This window comes from Onychostruthus taczanowskii, unplaced genomic scaffold, assembly GCF_017590055.1.
Source record: "Onychostruthus taczanowskii isolate IOZ18803 unplaced genomic scaffold, ASM1759005v1 scaffold3, whole genome shotgun sequence".
NCBI lineage: Eukaryota > Metazoa > Chordata > Aves > Passeriformes > Passeridae > Onychostruthus > Onychostruthus taczanowskii.
Window position 1 is genome coordinate 24,822,164 of NW_024500349.1, and position 18,139 is coordinate 24,840,302.

Below are 18,139 nucleotides of genomic sequence, written 5' to 3' on the forward strand. Positions count from 1 at the left end.
TTGCAGCACAAATTCCTTTCGTTCCTTTCCACCTTCTCCGCCATGATCCTGACCCAAACCTGGAGTTGGTCTGAGGCTGGAAAAGCCACCTCAGCGTTGTCACCTCCAGCATCACACGAGGCCATGTCGAGGGTTGGACTGGCACATGCTGGAGCATGAACCAACAGCTTGGAATTCCAGGTGGAATTCCACAGCACCTGTGCAAACATCCCATATCCAAGGGAACAAGGAGAAAACCACGAGCAGCTCATGCCCAGTGACAAACCTGGCTGGGCTGGTAATGCCAGGGATGTTTATCCATGCACTAATTCCTTTTTTTTTTCCTTTTTTTCCCCTTTTTTTTCTCCCCTTTTTTCCCCCTTTTTTTCCCCTTCTTTTCCCATTCTTTCCTTTTTTTTTTTTTCCCTGCAGGAAGCTGCTGAAATCTACCCTCGTCCTTATGCCTCTGTTTGGCGTTCACTATATTGTTTTCATGGCTATGCCATACACAGACGTGTCAGGGATTCTTTGGCAAGTTCAAATGCACTATGAAATGCTGTTCAACTCTTTCCAGGTATTGGAACTCCAGGAAAACATGGGAATTTCAGTGGGGAGAGGAGGGGAACGTGCGTGCAAGGCTGCCTTTGGAAGCAGGGCTGGGTTTACAGTACACTAGAATTAATTCATGAGGGGATTTGAAAACATTTGAGCCTCAGATCTTTTCTACTTGCAAAATGCAGCAAGAAAATGGGAAATTTGTCCAGCAAAAAATGTTCTTCCCAATTCTTCCCAGTTCTCCCCAGGATCCCGTTGGCCTCTTGTCCCCCAGGACACTCTGCTGGATCCTTGTCCATCTGTTTCCCTCTCCTGCCCCACTGAACAATCCCACATTTCTTGCACTCATTTTCCACAGAAGGTTTTGAACATCTCTAGTCTCAGAGAAGTCTGGGGGTGCTGGGCAGAAAAGAGACCCAAATTTCCCTAAATTCCCATTAATTTGTTGTTTCTTCTCCTTTCAGGGATTTTTTGTTGCCATCATATACTGTTTTTGCAATGGAGAGGTGAGTCATGAACGTCTTAATTCCCTCCCTTCTTGGGTTAATTCCACACCCAGGTGGATGCACATCAGCACATCCTCATTTTTCTATAATAAACAAACTTCTCTTGCAGTCCAAGGTCTCTCAGTTCCCATAAAAAATTAAAATCCTCATTTTTTTTCTGGTGGAAAACCCCCAGGTCAGCATGGCACCGGTAAATGAGCTACTGGAAGCAGCTAATGGAGAAAAAAATGTGGAATTTTTAATTTCCTAGCACAAGTGCTGCTTAGTGCTGCTTTATTTCAAATTAGGAAGAAAAATTGATTGATAGAGTCACTGATTAACAAAAAAACAAAAAAAAAATCTGGATTTTTCCAGGCTCTTTTGACTTTTTTATCTATTTCCAGAATAATATACTTTATTTTCTGCATTTCCATTAATTCCCTGTATTACTGCTAATTAAGAAAGTGGATGGTCAGTGGCTGCACCCCAGGGCGAAACTTCCATGGACTGGCATAAAATGAGATTTATGGATTTTAAAGGGAATTTGTGACCTAAACTTATGTATTTTAAGGGGAATTTATAACCTAAATTTATGGATTTTAAGGGGAAATAAACCTTTAAAAATCACTGTTTATTTTCTGCAGATAAAATGAGGATAAAATCTAAGGGGAATTGATCTCACCCTAAATTTAGCAACCTACTTTAGACCCAGTCTAAAATTCCCATTCTAGGGAATTTTCTCAGGATTCAGGTGCCTCTCAAGGTGGTTTTCCCACTGACACCTGATTTTTATGAGACATTGAGAAAATTCCCTCCTGGATGTGCTGCCCTCCATCCCTCAATCCTTGGGCAGAGCTATCTCACCTTTCTGGCCAGATGTTTTCAGCCATTCAGTCTTCCCAGTGTCCAGTATTTCATTTGGAAAGGGCAGATTTAATGTGAATTTATTATTTATTTAATGTGAATTTATTCCGATTTCATGGACTCACAGAATCTCCTGAGTTGGAAGGGACCCATAAAGACCATGAAATTCCAAGTCCCCACAGAATTTCCCGCCCATTCCATCTCTGAACACCACATTTTCCTGGCATTTTTCTTCTCCCACTCATGGGGGTTTTTTTTCCCTTCCTTTTTGTCCCCCCTCAGGTCCAAGCAGAAATAAAGAAGTCATGGAGCAGGTGGACTTTAGCACTTGACTTTAAAAGGAAAGCCCGGAGTGGGAGCACAACCTACAGCTATGGACCAATGGTTTCCCACACCAGCATCACAAATGTAGCCACCAGAGGGGCGCTTGCCCTCCACCTCAACACGAGACTTATTCCAGGGACCCTCAACGGCCACCGGAATTTGCCAGGTTATGTGAAAAATGGCTCCATTTCAGAGAATTCCATGCCTTCCTCCGGCCCGGAGCAGTACAACAAAGATGAGGAATACCTGAATGGCTCCGGGCTTTACGATGGAGACAGACCCATGGTCCTTGTGGAAGAGGAGAGAGAGACAGTGATGTAAGGACAGGAGGAGGAAAGAAAAAAAAAAATCAGCCAAAGGATGAAAAAAGGTTCCTGGAGAGCATTTAGTGGGAAAAGACCATCAGGCCATGCAGTGGATTCCAAGGGTTTCCATGCAGCTCCTCTGTTCTGTGGAATGAGAGATTAAGTTATTTGGGGGGGGAAAAAACAAAATAAGTGAGCCACCAGCGTGGCCAGTGGGTGATGCCATCCATGAATGCCGTGATCCATGTTCTCCTGGTGATAACAGAGCTCTCCAGACCTGCTGGACACCGGAAGAGCATTTAGTGGGAAAAGACCATCAGGCCATGCAGTGGATTCCAAGGGTTTCCATGCAGCTCCTCTGTTCTGTGGAATGAGAGATTAAGTTATTTGGGGGGGGAAAAAACAAAATAAGTGAGCCACCAGCGTGGCCAGTGGGTGATGCCATCCATGAATTCCGTGATCCACGTTCTCCTGGTGATAACCAGGAGATAGAGCTCTCCAGACCTGCTGGACACCAGAGATCCTGGGAGCTCACCCAGGAGGGCTGCAGAGCCCTGCGTGGTCCTCGGATCCCTCGGAGAGCGTGGGCGGCCAAGGAGGACGGGAGCGTCCCCCAGGAAAGCAGGAGGCGTGCAGGGAGGGTGCAGTGCCATCATCCTGGGAGGGGACAGGCCACCCTGGGGGGCAGCAGCTTGGGTTTGGTTTGTTCTCTGCCTGTGGATCTGCCTGGTGACACACACAGGGTCGGGAAAGGCCCCGCCACCCGTCGGTCAAAGGTCGTGTTGGGTACCACCAGCCCCATGATCTTCTTCCCTTGGGAATTCTCACTCTGTGGCAAAAAGGTTCTCACACCTCTGGGGCGGGAAGGGTTAACAGCTCACGGAGGCAGGCAGGGATTGTCCTCTCCTTCCCCTGAGTCCTGGGAGCAAGGCAGGAACCAGTGCAATTTTAGGGTTGGATGTGGTTATCGGAATGTGTGGCATTCCTGCCCTTCCAGAGGGGCAGGTGGAGAGGGAACCACCAAGGTGCACGTCCCAGAGGGGTGACTGTGGCTAAAATCAGCCAGGGTGGATAACTCAGCCCTCCCTTTTTGTGGGTGCTCCTGGAAAGCAACTTCAGTCCTTTCTTAAAACTCGGGATTGTTCCTCGCTCTGCCCTCTGAATGTCCTGTTCCACAGGGACACGGAATTCCGGAATGGTTTGGGTTGGAAGGGACCTTAAAGGTCACCTTGTCCCACCCCCTGCCATGGCAGGGACACCTCCCACTATCCCAGGTTGCTCCAAGCCCTTTCCAAGCCTTCCCAACACTTCCTGGGATGGAGTACCCACAGTTTCTCTGGACAATTAATCCAAACCCTCATGAGAGAAAAGACTCCGCCAGCTGTTATTCTGAGGGCTAATTAAGGATCGATTTCCCCAGACTCTGAAGGAAGTCAGGAAGAGCAGGTGGGATCCTGACTTAGTGTCCCACATCTTTACCAGCCTCTCAGATCAGGGCCTGACCAAAGCCTGGTGGAATCCAGAGGAAATTCTCCTCCCTCTGACATCTCCAAGGTTTGGATTCAGACCTGGAGAGGGATGTGGTGGCTGTGAGGTTCTGACAGGAGCTGGAGCTCCTCTCCATCTATTACAGAATCCCAGAATCCCTGAGGCTGGAAAAGCCCCCCAAGGTCATCGAGTCCGAGCTGTGCCCAATCCCCACCACAGCTCTGAGTGCCACATCCAGGAATTCCTTGGACACTTCCAGGGATGGGGCTCCAGACCTCCCTGGGCAGCTCCTTCTGAGGCTGACCACCCTTTCCATGGGGAAATTCCTGCTGGTGTCCACCCTGAGCCTGCCCTGGCACAGCCTGAGGCCGTTCCCTTTTGTCCTGAACAGAAATCTTTGACAGCCAATATTTATTTGTGATGTTCTTTTCTTGTTTCACCTCATCAAAAGAAGTCAAACCTCATCAAAACACTTTCCCACCAAATAAGAGTTATCAAAATATCAGCTTTTCAAAAATTAATCCATTTTCCTGCTCTCTTCTTCTACCCCTCCTGATTTTCTGGCTCAAAAACATTTTAAATTATTGTTTCACTGCTGGAACAAAGCAAAAATACCAAAAAACCCCAACCAGTGACTCACTCTTTGCTTGTGTTCATTACTCAAGATTGAGAACATTTGACAATCCCTCAGAAATTCAAGGAATCAGCAAAAGCCATACATTTATTTATAAACAAACATAACCCCCCTCCTAAAATGCAGGCTCTCACCAAAATGAATTCAACACTGGATTATTTAGGATTAAAATAAATCAAACCTGTTTTTAAATGTAGATGAAAATTACAGGCACTAGGGTTGTGCAGGGGAAAGAAATATTTTTTAAAATCTTTTGAATTGCAAATCATAAATAGATTTTTCTTTCCTGGATGTTTGTGTTCATGAGCAACATCCATGAAAAATTGGGATAATGCTGACACCAAAACAGAGGGAAAACTGCCACTAAGGCCCAGCAGGACCTGTTTGTCACAGTGTGTTCCCATCATTCCTGGGCTGATCCCAAACTCTTGTTGGAGTGTATAGATCAGGATTATCTGGAGATCCAGGGTCATCCCTCCTGGATTTTAGTGAGGAAGAATCAGAGCTGGGATGTCTGGAAAGAGAGAAGAAGCCCCAATTTCGGGCTGGGATTTGCCTTGGAAGGACAAATGGAATGATCCTGTTGGAACTTAGCCAGAGCCTTTGGATCCAGAGCAGGCTTCTCTTCCCTTCCCCCGTCACCAGGAGCTGAGGACGTTTCCCAAGGAGTTGTCCCCATCCAAAGCTCTGGGATGACAGTTCCCCCCTGTGGGGTTTTCCTGTGGAAACACAGCCCCAAAGACCATGGGAAACAGAAACCTTGGAGGGGAGGATTCATTAGTTCAGGATTCACCCACTGCCCTCCACAAATCCTGCAGGAATGACAGGGCTTGTGCCCGTCCTGGTTCAGAACCAACGTGGGATCGTGGAGTGGAGAGAGCAGATTGGAGCTGGGGTGCAGCAAACGTGGCATGGAATCATTGTCATGGAATCGTTGTCATGGAATCATCCCAGAATGAGTTGGGCTGGAAAGGACCTTAAAGCCCATCTCATTCCATGGGCAGGGACACCTTCCACTATCCCAGGTTGCTCCAAGCCCTGTCCACCTTGGAAAACAGTGGAAGAAATTTTCCCAAGTTCACTTCAAGGAGGAGGAAAAGATCCAAAAGAGCTGTTCCCTGTTTTTCCCTTGTTTTCCCTCCTCCTTTGTGTCAGATCTGTGCCCGTTTTCCTCTCATCCTAGAAAACATCTGGCAATGCTCCGTGGAGTATTTCCATGGAGCCTCTCACTTCCCCAAGCCAAGCTGTGCATTGCAGCGTCCCGGCTGACTGGCTCACATGGAATCTCCCTGGAATCTTTTGGATCATCATCCTCTTCTCCAGAGCCACATGTTGGGCTTGGACAGGGAATCTCACCCCCACCAGGTTCCTCTATTGTTCCTCTTCTATTCCCATCCACAGCAGCAGAGTTCTCCTCGGGATTCCTTGCTCCATGGTCCCACTCTTCTTTGGGATTTGACAGCTGTTTAATCTTCCTTTTATTTCTTTGGGATGACTTTTGGCAGCAGTTTCGCCATTCCTGTTCCTCCTGGATAAGGGCAGACAATTGTTTTTCTGCCTCCCCCATTCCCCTTGGTCCAGGTTCAGATGAGATCATGTCTTGTCCTACCCCTCATCATTCCTCATCTCTTGACTTGTTCTGGAGCCAAATAAGTTCACAAAGATCTCCCAAAATTGAATTTTTTAGCCAGGGATTGGCTTTGTTTATCTGTTTATGGGCAATCAGCTGGAGGTCAGGGAACATCCACAGCGCTGGGAAGAATTTTCCGCTTTTTAAACCATGAAAATCCACAGAGAAGGAAGATCTCCAAAGTTTTTATTCCTCTTGGTTGTCTCGACAAACTCAGTGGCCAAAAGGGTTTTTAATTTCAGGTTTTGATGTTTCAAAATTTAGGAAACCTCATTTATAGATTGGATTCTTTTTCTCACATTCCTCCTTGGTGATTCCATATTCTCCTTGAGGTTCTCGTGTCCTCCTTGATGATTCCATGTTCTCCTTGAGGTTCTCATGTCCTCCTTGATGTTTCCAGGTCCTCCTTGGTGATTCCATGTCCTCCTTGGTATTTTCATGTCCTCCTCGGTGTTTCCAATTCTTCCTTGGTGTTTCCAGGTTCTCCTTGGTGATTCCAGTTCCTCCTTGGCCATTTAAAGAGACACCAAGCAGAGACAGCAAACAAACTTTGCTGAGGCACAAATCCCTCGGATCTGCTTCAGTCAGTGATTAACTCCAAACTAATTTGCTGTCAAGGCTTTTAATGGCCCTTGATAAATCTCCTGGTCCTGGTTTTCCTTCCCTCAGTGCTGACAGGATTCCTCACTGGCTGCTCTTTGCTCTGTAGGAGGTTTGGAGCCTGGATTTTCCTCTGGGAGTCTTTTCCCACACTTCAATTCTTTTTTTTCCAAACTGTCCCTCCAAAACAACCCCAAAATCTTATTTAAATAACTTAATTCAGCATTTAATGTCCCCTTTTAACTGGGTGCAAATTTGGCTGGAGGAAAGGATTTATTGTTCAAAGCCAATCTCTGCTGGCAGTTCCCAGACCAATCCAGAGTTCTGGGATGGGAATGTGATTTCCTTGGATCACCTTGGATCACTCACTGTACTCATTCTGGGGCAGAGTTCAGGTATGCAAATAGTCCTAAATCTTGGTGGATTTATGGGAAAAGGGCGCAGAGAGCAGTGAAAACACTCATTGTGTTTGTGCCCCATTCCAGGAGGACTTCAAACAACAAAACAGAGATCTTAAGCTATTTTTGTTTATTTTCTGGGATCCTGCTGAGTGCTCTGCTGGGCTCTGGACAGTGTCTGGAATTCTGGCTTCTCCCAGTTCTCTTTGCTGGATAAAACCTCTCCAGTGAGTGGGCAGAGACGTTCTGAGCTGGACTCCAGGGCAGGACATCTGGAAGCAGCTCCAGTGTGGATTTGATATTCCTTGGCATGAGGCTGAAGGGAGTTGGGGGAACTTAGAGCAGGGAAAAGGCAGAACAGCTCTGGAGCTAAAGCACAGCTCAGGACTCATTTCCAATTTGCAGAATGGATTTCAAATCCAGTTTCCAACTGCAGCTCCAGAAATGCTCTGCTGAGAATTACAGACCAGGCTCAGTGTTGGGATTAAATCCAAGGACACCCAGTGATCAGCTGGACATAAAACAATCCCATTTATCAGTTCCTTTCCTTTCCTTTCCTTTCCTTTCCTTTCCTTTCCTTTCCTTTCCTTTCCTTTCCTTTCCTTTCCTTTCCTTTCCTTTCCTTTCCTTTCTTTTCCTTTCCTTTCCTTTTTCTTCCCATCCTTGCATGTGAACTCAGATCCTCCAACTTTTCCCACTGATTTCCAGGTTTCCAGTAGCCCCAGAGCACACAAAGTTCCCAAAAATATTAGCATTTTGCCAGGATTTGGGAGTCAAGTGGAGGAAAGATGATCCTGGGGGAGCATTAAAAGAAAGATTAACTCAGGTTCCTCTGGAATCTTTCCCACAGAGCAGGGAAGGGTTTCCAGCCCAGCATTTCACCCTCCAAGTGAACAACTGTTTCCCTCAAGGATTTCAGTGTTCCAGAGTTCCCAGGAATCTTTCCAGCATGTCCAGGGGTTTGGGATGAGAGCTGATACAACGTTAAATATTCCTGTTTAACTTGAGTTTCACCCTCTCATCTGCTCCTGTGGTTTCTGCACCCAGCTGTGGGTCGGTGACTCTGGCTGGAGTTGATGATCCAAGGGAGCTTTTCCAATCCCAGCAATTCCCTGATCCTCTGATATTTCTCCTTTAGGAGCACTTGTCCCTTGAGGTGCCTTTGCACCCGTGGCGCATCCCAAAATCTGCCCCCAGAGAGGCATTTCCAGGGCTGGAAATCAGCTGAGGGATTGGCAGGGGCCAGGAATGAATGGAAAAGTTCTGGAAAGCTCACCCAGTTAATCAGGAGTAACTCAAATAAATCTGACTTCTTTCCATGCAGACAGGTCTGATAGAGATAAATTAGTTCCTAATTAGGATTTCTCCTAACTGGAGGAATATTAAGAGAGCAAAGGGGGGAAGGTGGGGTGTGACAAAGTCAGTACAACTTCCTTTTCATCCTCACTGCCACTTTTCCTTCTTTTTTTCACTGGAAAAAGAGGTAAATTAGGACAAACCCAGCTTGAGAACACGGAATTCCGACCCATTTCTCCTGGGTCCCACAGAGAAACTTTTCCCTTCGACTGGAGCAATGGTTTTCCTGGCCCATTAACTAAGGAATTCAAGGGAATTTAATTATTTCCTCAGACTAGGGGTCAGTGATTCTGGGCTAATGATGGGGTGTGCAAAATCAGAGGTGCTGGCATATTTTGGGATGAAATCCTGATCCCAAGAAAATCAGCACTGAGGTGTCCGTTGATTTCCATGGAGTGGCCTTCACCCATAAATTCTGAAAAGGGCAATTATTCAAATAAATTCCCTGTTCCCAAAACCTTAATTGGCACTGGGATTTCAGGGTGTCTTTATCCTTTAGATCCAGAATCCAGCAGGATCCCTGACATCCAGAGGTAGGAGAAGGTCTGAGGGGAAGCTTCCTCTCCTAAAATTCTTCATTTTCTCTTGGTATCAGCTTCCCCGTGTGGAGATTTAGGATGTGGGAGACACTTGGCTGGAAATACCTGGAATTAAAATGTTTGGGATGGAGGGATCGGCGTGTGCCTGGTTTCCAAAACGCCCAGGGCTGCATCCTCTGAAACAGGGATAAAAAATCCACTGGAAAGGCAGCTTAAGCCCAGCTTAACTGAAGGATGGCCCAAGCAGGCAGGCTCAGGTGCCTGAAGAGGAGACAAAACCATGAGAAGCAGCGATTTAAAGCAGAGCTTTATGAGACGTGAGCCAGCCTAAAGATAGAGCTGAGCTCTTCTTGCCAGGCCAGTGTTTTACCTCATCCTCCATCTAAACGAATCCTTCTTCCTTGAGAGCTGCAGGAAAGGAGAAATCAGGGAATCCCAGGATGGGTTTAGGCTGGAAAGGAGCTTTAAAACTGCCCAGTTCTGGTTCCATGGAACTATCCCAGGTTCTCCGAGCCCTGTCCAACGTGGCCTTGGACAAGAAGCCATTTGTTGGGATCTTTGGAAGGCCAGGTTGGATGAGGTGGAGCTGGTGGGACAGGAGTGGTGGCGCTGGGGGAAGAGGAAGGACAGGCACAGCCGAGCACCAAACCCATCCCACATTCCAAATCCTTCGCGGAGCTCTTCCCATTAGGATCCATGAGGAGACAAACCTGCTGCTGAACCCCTTCTCTTCATCTCAGCAGCTTCAGGGTGACCCAGCCCTGGTGGTCACGACAAATCACAGGGTCTGGGCTTTGGGAAAAGGGGTTTTTCCAGGATATTGGCTCCTTTTTCCACTCGGAGCAGGAGGGAGGGGAGCAGGGGGGCGTTTGTCCCTCTGCAACACTGAAGTGGGTTTCAAGACCTTGTTCCCCTCCAGAAGAGGGACAAACCCCAAAAAACTACAGGATAAAGGTGTGATTCCAGGGGCATTGCCGTGTGTGTGTGTCTCCAGGCAGGAATTTGGTTTACATTCCTCCACTTCTGCTTTCTGCATGGACCAAAGTAACGAGCGGGAAAAGGCAAACCACAGGTGTATGTAAAAGGGAATTCCAATAAAAAAGAAACCTTTATTGATTCTCATGGAATCTTTCTGCCGTGTCTTTTCTTGTCTCTTGGACTCAGAACCTCAAAAATCCTGTCGGGAACGCTTGGATGGGTGTGGGTTAATTATTCCTCTGGGCTCATGAGGAAGGAGCTCCATGGGATCCTCCCGTTCATTAAGGACACAGAAAGATCGGAACGAGTTTCTCTGGGAATCCTGCAGGAAAATCTCTCAGTGGGTGGCTTCGAAACCTCCTTAGGCTTGTGATTTTCAGGAGCACTGGGAGCAACCCTGGTCAGCTCCCATCCGTGCTTCCAGGATTTCTGGAGATGTAATTCCACTGCTGACATCCTTATCGTCATGCCTGGTTTGGCTCCTTCAGTCAGAGAATCCCAGGATGTTTTGGGTTAGAAGGGAGGATCCAGTGCCACCCCCTGCCATGGACAGGGACACCTCCCTCTATCCCAGGCTGCTCCCAGCCCTGTCCAACCTGGATGTAGAAGGGCCCCAGTCTCACCTAAATAAAATTCCTCTCTAAACTGGGCCTGGTGAAGTTGTGGATTCTGGAGCCACTTTGTTTTGGGATGACTAATCCAGGAGGGAAGAGCTGCAAGAGGAGTGAATTCCAGGGAGGGTTTGATGGTACTGAGCAGCCAAAGCAGTGGGAATGACATTCCATGAAGGACTGCCTCAGTTTCCCTGGGATTGTATTTCACATTTACAGGAGGAGCAGCCTCTGCTCCTGCCCTGTTCCAGCCTCCTCCCCGTGCAGAGCAGAGCTCCAGGGATCCACGAGGTGCCACCAATCCCAGAGGGGATCTGGGAGCTTCCTTCAAAATGCAGGGCTCCGTGCTGAGGGAGGGACAAAAGGGACATTTGGCCAGTTCAGCTTTTCCCACTGTTTTCTGTTTATTCCTCAATTTCTCCTGAATTCTCCAGCTGGGATTTAGGGCCACTCTCAAAGAGATACTGTGCAGCCTTTTATCCCAGGGAAACTTAAGGAAAACAATGTGGGAAAGGCTCAGTCTTAACGTGAGGTGGAGGAAAGGCTCAGATTTACTGAACTGAGTCTTCCAAGAAATTGTTTTCCCCAGGGTTGGTTCATGGAAGTGGGTCTGGAGTGATCCCACTGTGATCCAATACAGGATCTCCAGGACTGGGAGAAGGGTTTTAACTAAATAAGGGAAGATTCAGACTGGATAAAAGGCAGATGAAGGTGGGGAAGGGCTGGGATGGAATTCCCAGAGAAGCTGTGGCTGCCCATGGATCCCAGGTAGTGTCCAAGGCCTGGTTGGACATAAACCATGGATAGTTTTCTCCCTGAGAAATAGGAATTTCAGTTTGAAACAGGGGTTTCAGATTTTCAGCAGCTCCACATCTCTGCAGCTCTCTCTCGAAGAACAAAACCTTTGGAAAACATTTTCCATTTCTCTTCGCTCCAGGGAATGCCGCAAGGATTAACAAGTAATATCAGTTCTGCTGAAGGGCCTTCATCTGCTCCTGGAAAAGAGGGAACATCCAGGCAGCCCCTGGAAAAGAGGGAACATCCAGGCAGCCAAACTTAGAGCGAGAAAATGAAATTTAATCCAAACGAAGTCTGTTTGGAATCAACAGCCCTCGGAGAGGGGCAGGGCCGAGGTGTGCCAAAGTGCTGACAAACAGCTGGATTCCACATGCAGCACTGCACAGGCTTTCTGCAGGAATTCTGCTGGATGCAGGGATGGGGAATGGTTTCCCTGGAGCAGCAAGTGGATCACACAGCACCTTCCGAGCTGGTTTGTGTGGGAGGGATGAGGGGCTTCAGCCAGGGGTAAATTGAGGCCGTGGATGCAGCCAACCAGGCCATTCCATGAGTCCATCCGGAGTCTATCCCAGAGTTCCAGCACCCAAACAGCTCGTGCAATATTCCTTGGATATATTTGATCCTGTTTGGGAGATGGCAAAGCAAGTGAAATCACCCTGGTAAAGGAGGAACCTGGAATTCTGATTTTGGGAGGCTCTGTTTGACCTGGAGCTCTCTTTTGAAAAGTTTCTCTTTCCCAGTGGATGTAGTTTCTGTGAGTTTGGGGAGGATATGAGAGGGATGGAGAACTTTTTCTGTGAGGAAAGGCTGGGAGAATTGGGAATGTTCAGCTGGAGAGGAGAACCTTTGGGGTGACCTCACTGTACCCTTCAGGACCTGAAGGAGCCTCCAGAAAGATGGAGAGGGGAAATTTCCAAGGGATGGAGGGACAGGACACAGGGAATGGCTTCAGACTGAAAGGGAGTAGCTTTAATGATCTTGGGAAAGAATCTTGGGATCTTGGGAAGGAATCCTTCCCTGGGAATGTGGGGAGGCCCTGGCCCAGGTTCCCAGAGAAGCTGCAGCTGCCCCTTGAGGACTGGAAATTTCATTTGCATTTTGAGGGAAATCCGCCCTCCCTGGGAACAACCGCAGGACTCCAGAAGCAGAATCCTGAATTTTCCAAAATCCCCTTGGAAAAGCTGCAGTAAATTCAGAGGAACCAGCAAGGCCTGAAGGGCAGTGAGAGTTATTTGAGGGAGTATCTGGCGGGGAAAAGCCGAAGGGAAAGAAGACACGAGACCAATCCCGAGGGATCCATCCGATCCAAAACAATTCTTGTTGTTTGTTATTGTGCACATTCCCTTTGTCAGCTCCTATCTGCCAGCAGGGTCCAAAGGAAAAACAACTTTGGTGCATTCTGAATCATTTTCCTTGACAAAAACAGCTGAGGGATGTGGGGAACGGAGTCTTGAGTTTCAGGCAAAAAAAAATCCAATGTTAAAACAGCTGGAATGCTGCCAAGGGAATGCTGAAAATCCTTCTTTCCCCCAGTCACACTGTTAATTCCAGTGATGTTTGGAGGTTTTGGCTTCTCTTGGATTTGGCTCTGTCCTGCCTTGTCCGTTCATCCTCCCTCCAACACCTTCCCTGACCTTGGTGTGGGATTGGGGTAAAGGCAATTCCATAAATCTCCCTGTGCATCCAAGATCTTGAGAAGTGGGAATCTTGGGGAGGGTCCCGAGACACAAGGGGGTTTTATGAGATGGAAAAATTGCAAAAAAAGGATTTGTTCAGAGAAAAGGACTTGGGATTTTAGAATGTGCTGAAAATTCAGGATAATTCCCAATAAAGGTTTGTTTCCAATAATTTCATGGAGCACTATAAAAATCAGGATGATTATAATAATAATTATTATTATTCTTGTTATTGTTATTGTTATTATTATTCCTTTAATTTTGACATCAAGGTCTCCATGCCTTTAAATCACTGAAATTCTGGGAATGTCATCTCTGGAATTGACTCCCAAATTTAATCACACTGGATTCTCTTATTGTCCCCAAGCCCAACTCAATGGAGACATGAGAGGACAGTGAGGGACAGTGACGTCACTGAGGTCAAATTTGGGGATTAAATTATCCCATTTCTTTTGAATCCAACAAATCCATATGAGGATGTTTGGAGAATTTTATTACAGAGACAAAACTGGGTTTTATTCTCTGCCCAGACAACTCTTTTACAACAGGTAATAAACAACTTTATTTTTATCCTTTGATTGGATTATCTTCTGGATCAGATCCAATTCCATGGGCAGCTCCCGTCTCCAAACATCTCTGATTAGTTTATGCTGTCTGAAATTATTCATTTCCTCAATAAAATGCTTTTCCCTAGTAAATTCTCTCTATTTAATACATCTCCAGCTTCATTGCCCTGTACAGGGCAGAAGAAGCTTTTCCATCCCCGAGATTTCAGGAGATTCCATGAAATCTCTCTCTGGAGCAGAGTGAGGAGGTTTTGTCCTCATTCTCAGTGCTTTGGACACCCAAAAAATTCCAGCCAGCTCCAAACATTTCCCTTTGTGCTTTTCCCTGTCCTTGCCGTGTTTATATCCAGCCCAATCCATAGGGGAGATTTCCAAGAACCTGGAAGACATTAAAGGCCTAAATCTATATAAAATCCTAGAGAAACTGATGCTTTGCACTCCTGAATTTTCCCTGGAAAATGTTACTGATGGCATTTTCCAAATTCCCTTTCTCCTCATCACACCAACTTCCCAAGGTATTTATGGGAGCACCAACTGCACTTATTCTCACCTGGATACCTTTAACAGATAAATTTAACCCAATCCATGTTTATCTTGTTCTCTCTTCCCAGGCAGGAACTGAATCATTCCCTTGAATTAGAGGGAATTAGAAGTTAAAGATCCTTTGTTTCCTGAAAATCTGGGAGATTCCTGGCTCCTCCACCAAGAGAAGAACCCCAGCTGAGAGACCAGGAGCCAACCTGGCCACAGCAGAAAGGTGGGAATCACCACATCTCCAGAATGGGAAAGATATGGATCTGTTGGAACAGGTCCAGAGGAGGCCACGGATTGCTCTGAGGGTGGGAGCTGCACTGGAGCCAGGCTGGGAGAGATGGGAAAGTTCACCTGGAGAGGAGAAGGCTCCAGGGAGAGCTCAGAGCCCTGCCAGGGCCTGGAGGGGCTCCAGGAGAGCTGCAGAGGGACTACGGACAAGGGATGGAGGGACAAGACACAGGGAATGGCTCCCAGTGCCAGAGGGCATGGATGGATGGGAGATTGGGAATTGGGAATTCCTGGCTGGGAGGGTGGGGAAGGGCTGGGCTGAAATTACCAGAGCAGCTGTGGCTGCCCCTGGATCCCTGGAAGCATCCAAGGAACACCCTGGGATAGTGGGAAGTGTCCCCACTCATGGACTGATTATTATGAGCCCTTCCAACACAAATTATTCTGGGATGTTGAGATATTCCCTTCATATTCTGGATGTTGCAATATTCAGTGTGTGACCACTCTTTTAATCCAAAATTTCTGATTTTCATGGCAAAACTCTCCAGAACCAGCCCATGGAAAAGCTCTGGAAGAGCAGAGCAGGTTCAGCGCTCCTGCAGGAAGCTCATCAACTTCCCAGCTGATCCCAGCCAGGAATAACACTCTGATGTGTCCCAAAAGAGGGAAAATTCTAGTTCCCACTCCATTCTAAAATATTTCCTGGCCAAAACAAAGAGAAGGAATTCCAGGACTCTGCACAGTTGGGGAGCTGTCAAAAAACGAGAAAGAAAAATATTCCAAGCCAATTAAAAGCCAATTAATGGTAATTTGCTTGTATCATTAAGCAAACCCTGCTGAGCTCCGGGGATAATATTCCAAGAGAAGCCAGGGAGTGGGGATGTGAAGAGATTCCCTTTCCTTTGTCTGAAGCTCCTGAATTTTTCATTACTCTGCAGGAGGAGAGATCCCAGGGACGCGTCCCTGACTTCACCTCGCCTGACACCATTCCTTCCTCAGGATACAAAGGAAAAGGGGATGTTTCTCCAAGGTGGTCTGTATCCCACTGGGATACATCCTGGGCTTGAGTTTTACCCTCAGAGAGACCCTCAGAGAGTTCCAGGAAGGAGGAAGTTCTGCCTTCCTTGGAGCCAGAGGGTCCCAGGTATAGCTGGGATCTCCATCCCTCTCCATCCTCTCTCTGAGTGTGTCATATCTGTATCCTTGGATTGCTATCCCTGGGTTGATATCCCTGGGTTGATATCCCTGGATTGATATGTATGGATTTATATCCATGGGTTGATATGTATGGATTGATATGTATGGATTGATATCCATGGATTGATATGTATGGATTGATACCCCTGGGTTGATATCCATGGATTGATATGTATGGATTGATATCCATGGATTGATATCCATGTATCAATTCTTTTGCTTCTTTTTTCTGCCAGGGTCAGGATTGAAGCTCTCAGGACGGTATCTCCCATTGGGACTCAGATGTTTATCAGTTCTTATCCCTGTCACAGTCTCACAAACCCTGAGTTCTGCAGCACTGCACTCTGACAAACTAAAAATGGAGCCCATCTCTCTCTGCAAGGCCTTTGAAGGATCAACTGTCCAATTAACAAATGACACCTCAATTATTTTCACTTTTAACCCAATAACCAACCACCCGTGGCTGCAATGGGGACTTTTTTATCCAATTACACAAAACCACCCAAACCCATGGAGGAGAAGGAGAAGGAGAAGGAGAAGGACCAGTCCTTACCCCAAAACTTCCATCTTGCTTTATCTATATTACTGTACTCTAAACCCTTAAACTCTGAGTTTCCCACCCTGTGATATCTCACGTTTCTATTCAAACTCCACACCCACAATCCCAGATCTGTCATTCCATTTTGGAAGCTTCTCCACGGCCTCAGGTCAGTGCAGTGTTCTCTTGGGGGTCAGTGCCTGGCAGCACAGAAAGTCTGGAATTCTCAGCAGCCAGGGTTCCTACATCCATGGATTGATATCCCAGCTCCAGGACAGCCCTTCTGCCTGAGGCCATCAGTTCCCCCCACAGTTTGTTCTTCCCAACAGGAAAAGGTTACTTTTCAGTGGATAAATTGTCCTTTTTTTCCTGTCCCGAGGCTCCGGGCAGAGTCAGGATCCTCCACGAGCTGTGAAACCAGGGAAAAAAGACATCCCTGTTCCCAAGGAATGCTGAGCTCCTGCAGCACTGGTGACAATCCAAGGATTTTAATTAGGAATGGGATCATTAATAACCACCAGTTTTTCTGCTGACAAGCCTTTACTCCAACAACTCCTGCCTCTTCAAATCCATTAATTTCCACTCCTCCTAAATTTGGCTTTCTGGGGTCCCTTCCACGGTGACAAATTCCATGAAGCCTCCCCAGGCACATTCCCTGATTTAATCAGGAGATTAACTAGACTCAGCCCCTGCCTGAGCTCAAGTTTAATCCCACTCAGCTCTTGGTGTGCAGCTTTCCTGACAGTTCCCTCTGGAGGCGCTGCCACAGGCTGGAAAAGCAGCAGCGCTTCCTAAAAAACATTTGTTCCACCCCCGGCACAGAGAGCCCAGCGGGAATCTTGGGAATGTAAGACCAGCAGCCAGCTCTGCATCCTCCCTCTCCATGGAAAAACAGCATCCAGACAAAAGGGAATGACTCCCAAGGAAGAGCAGGGCTCTAATGCACTCACCGAGTAATTACAGTGACAAAATCGTGCCCCAAGCTGGGAATTCTCTTCCCTGGAATAAGGAGGAGAGAGGATCTGGGGCCTTTTTGTGGATCTTCACTGCTCCCTCTCCATGTGGGCTTTGGGAACTGCCCAGAGCTCCCCATGGGAAAGAAACCACTTCCAGGAAAATCTTTCCCACCTCTTCATGCAGATCCCAAAAAGCCCAACCTCCAGGACAGGGAAAAAGGGCACAGAGGGAATTGTGAGGGCCCCTTTGGAATTTCACCTCCACAGTCATCACCTCCCTCAGTCTTCCATTTTTTTCCTTTGCAAATCTTACCCTCACGGATGAATTTCCTCTCCTTGGGTGATGCTCTAAGCATCCCTCTGGACTGATGATCTCGATTTGGGAAGCAGAGTGTTGCTAATCCAGGGAGAATAATTCCTCTCCCTTAAATCCCCTCTGGACTGACTGACCATCCCTGGGGATTGCCATTTCCCATGGAATGCAAAAATAACATTTAAGTGAAGAGATCTTGTGACATTGTTGTAAAACCTCTCCAGAGAATAATTTAGGGTGGGAATCAGAGAATCCTGGAATTTTTCAGTTGGAAAGGACCCCAAAGCCAATCCCTTAAATCCCCTCTGGACTGACCATCCCTGGGGATTGCCATTTCCCATGGAATGCTAAAATAACATTTAGGTGAAGAGATCTTGTGACATTGTGGTAAAACCTCTCCAGAGAATAATTCAGGGTGGGAGCCAGTAGGGTCCCAGCTGCTCCCTCAGCCCTGCCATTCATGGAATTCCATCCCATGTCCATTTTTAGGGTGCCAGCCATGGATCACTGGCTCTGGATCCACAGTTTGTGTTGTGAGGGTCAGGTCAGCCAGCACCAGGAATCTTCATTCCTGGGAAAGGGGGAAA

General features: G+C 47.2%; 1 protein-coding gene across 1 annotated transcript in view; it reads left to right on the top strand.

Moving 5' to 3' along the window:
* Positions 1-2,737, top strand: part of PTH1R (parathyroid hormone 1 receptor) — an 85,950-nt gene extending 83,213 nt beyond the window's left edge. The window contains exons 11-13 of the mRNA XM_041408623.1: positions 412-553; positions 999-1,040; positions 2,166-2,737. Coding sequence (XP_041264557.1) covers positions 412-553; positions 999-1,040; positions 2,166-2,528 — 547 coding nt within the window. The 3' untranslated portion in view covers positions 2,529-2,737. The remainder of the gene's footprint in view (positions 1-411; positions 554-998; positions 1,041-2,165) is intronic.
* The last annotated feature ends 15,402 nt before the right edge of the window (positions 2,738-18,139 follow it).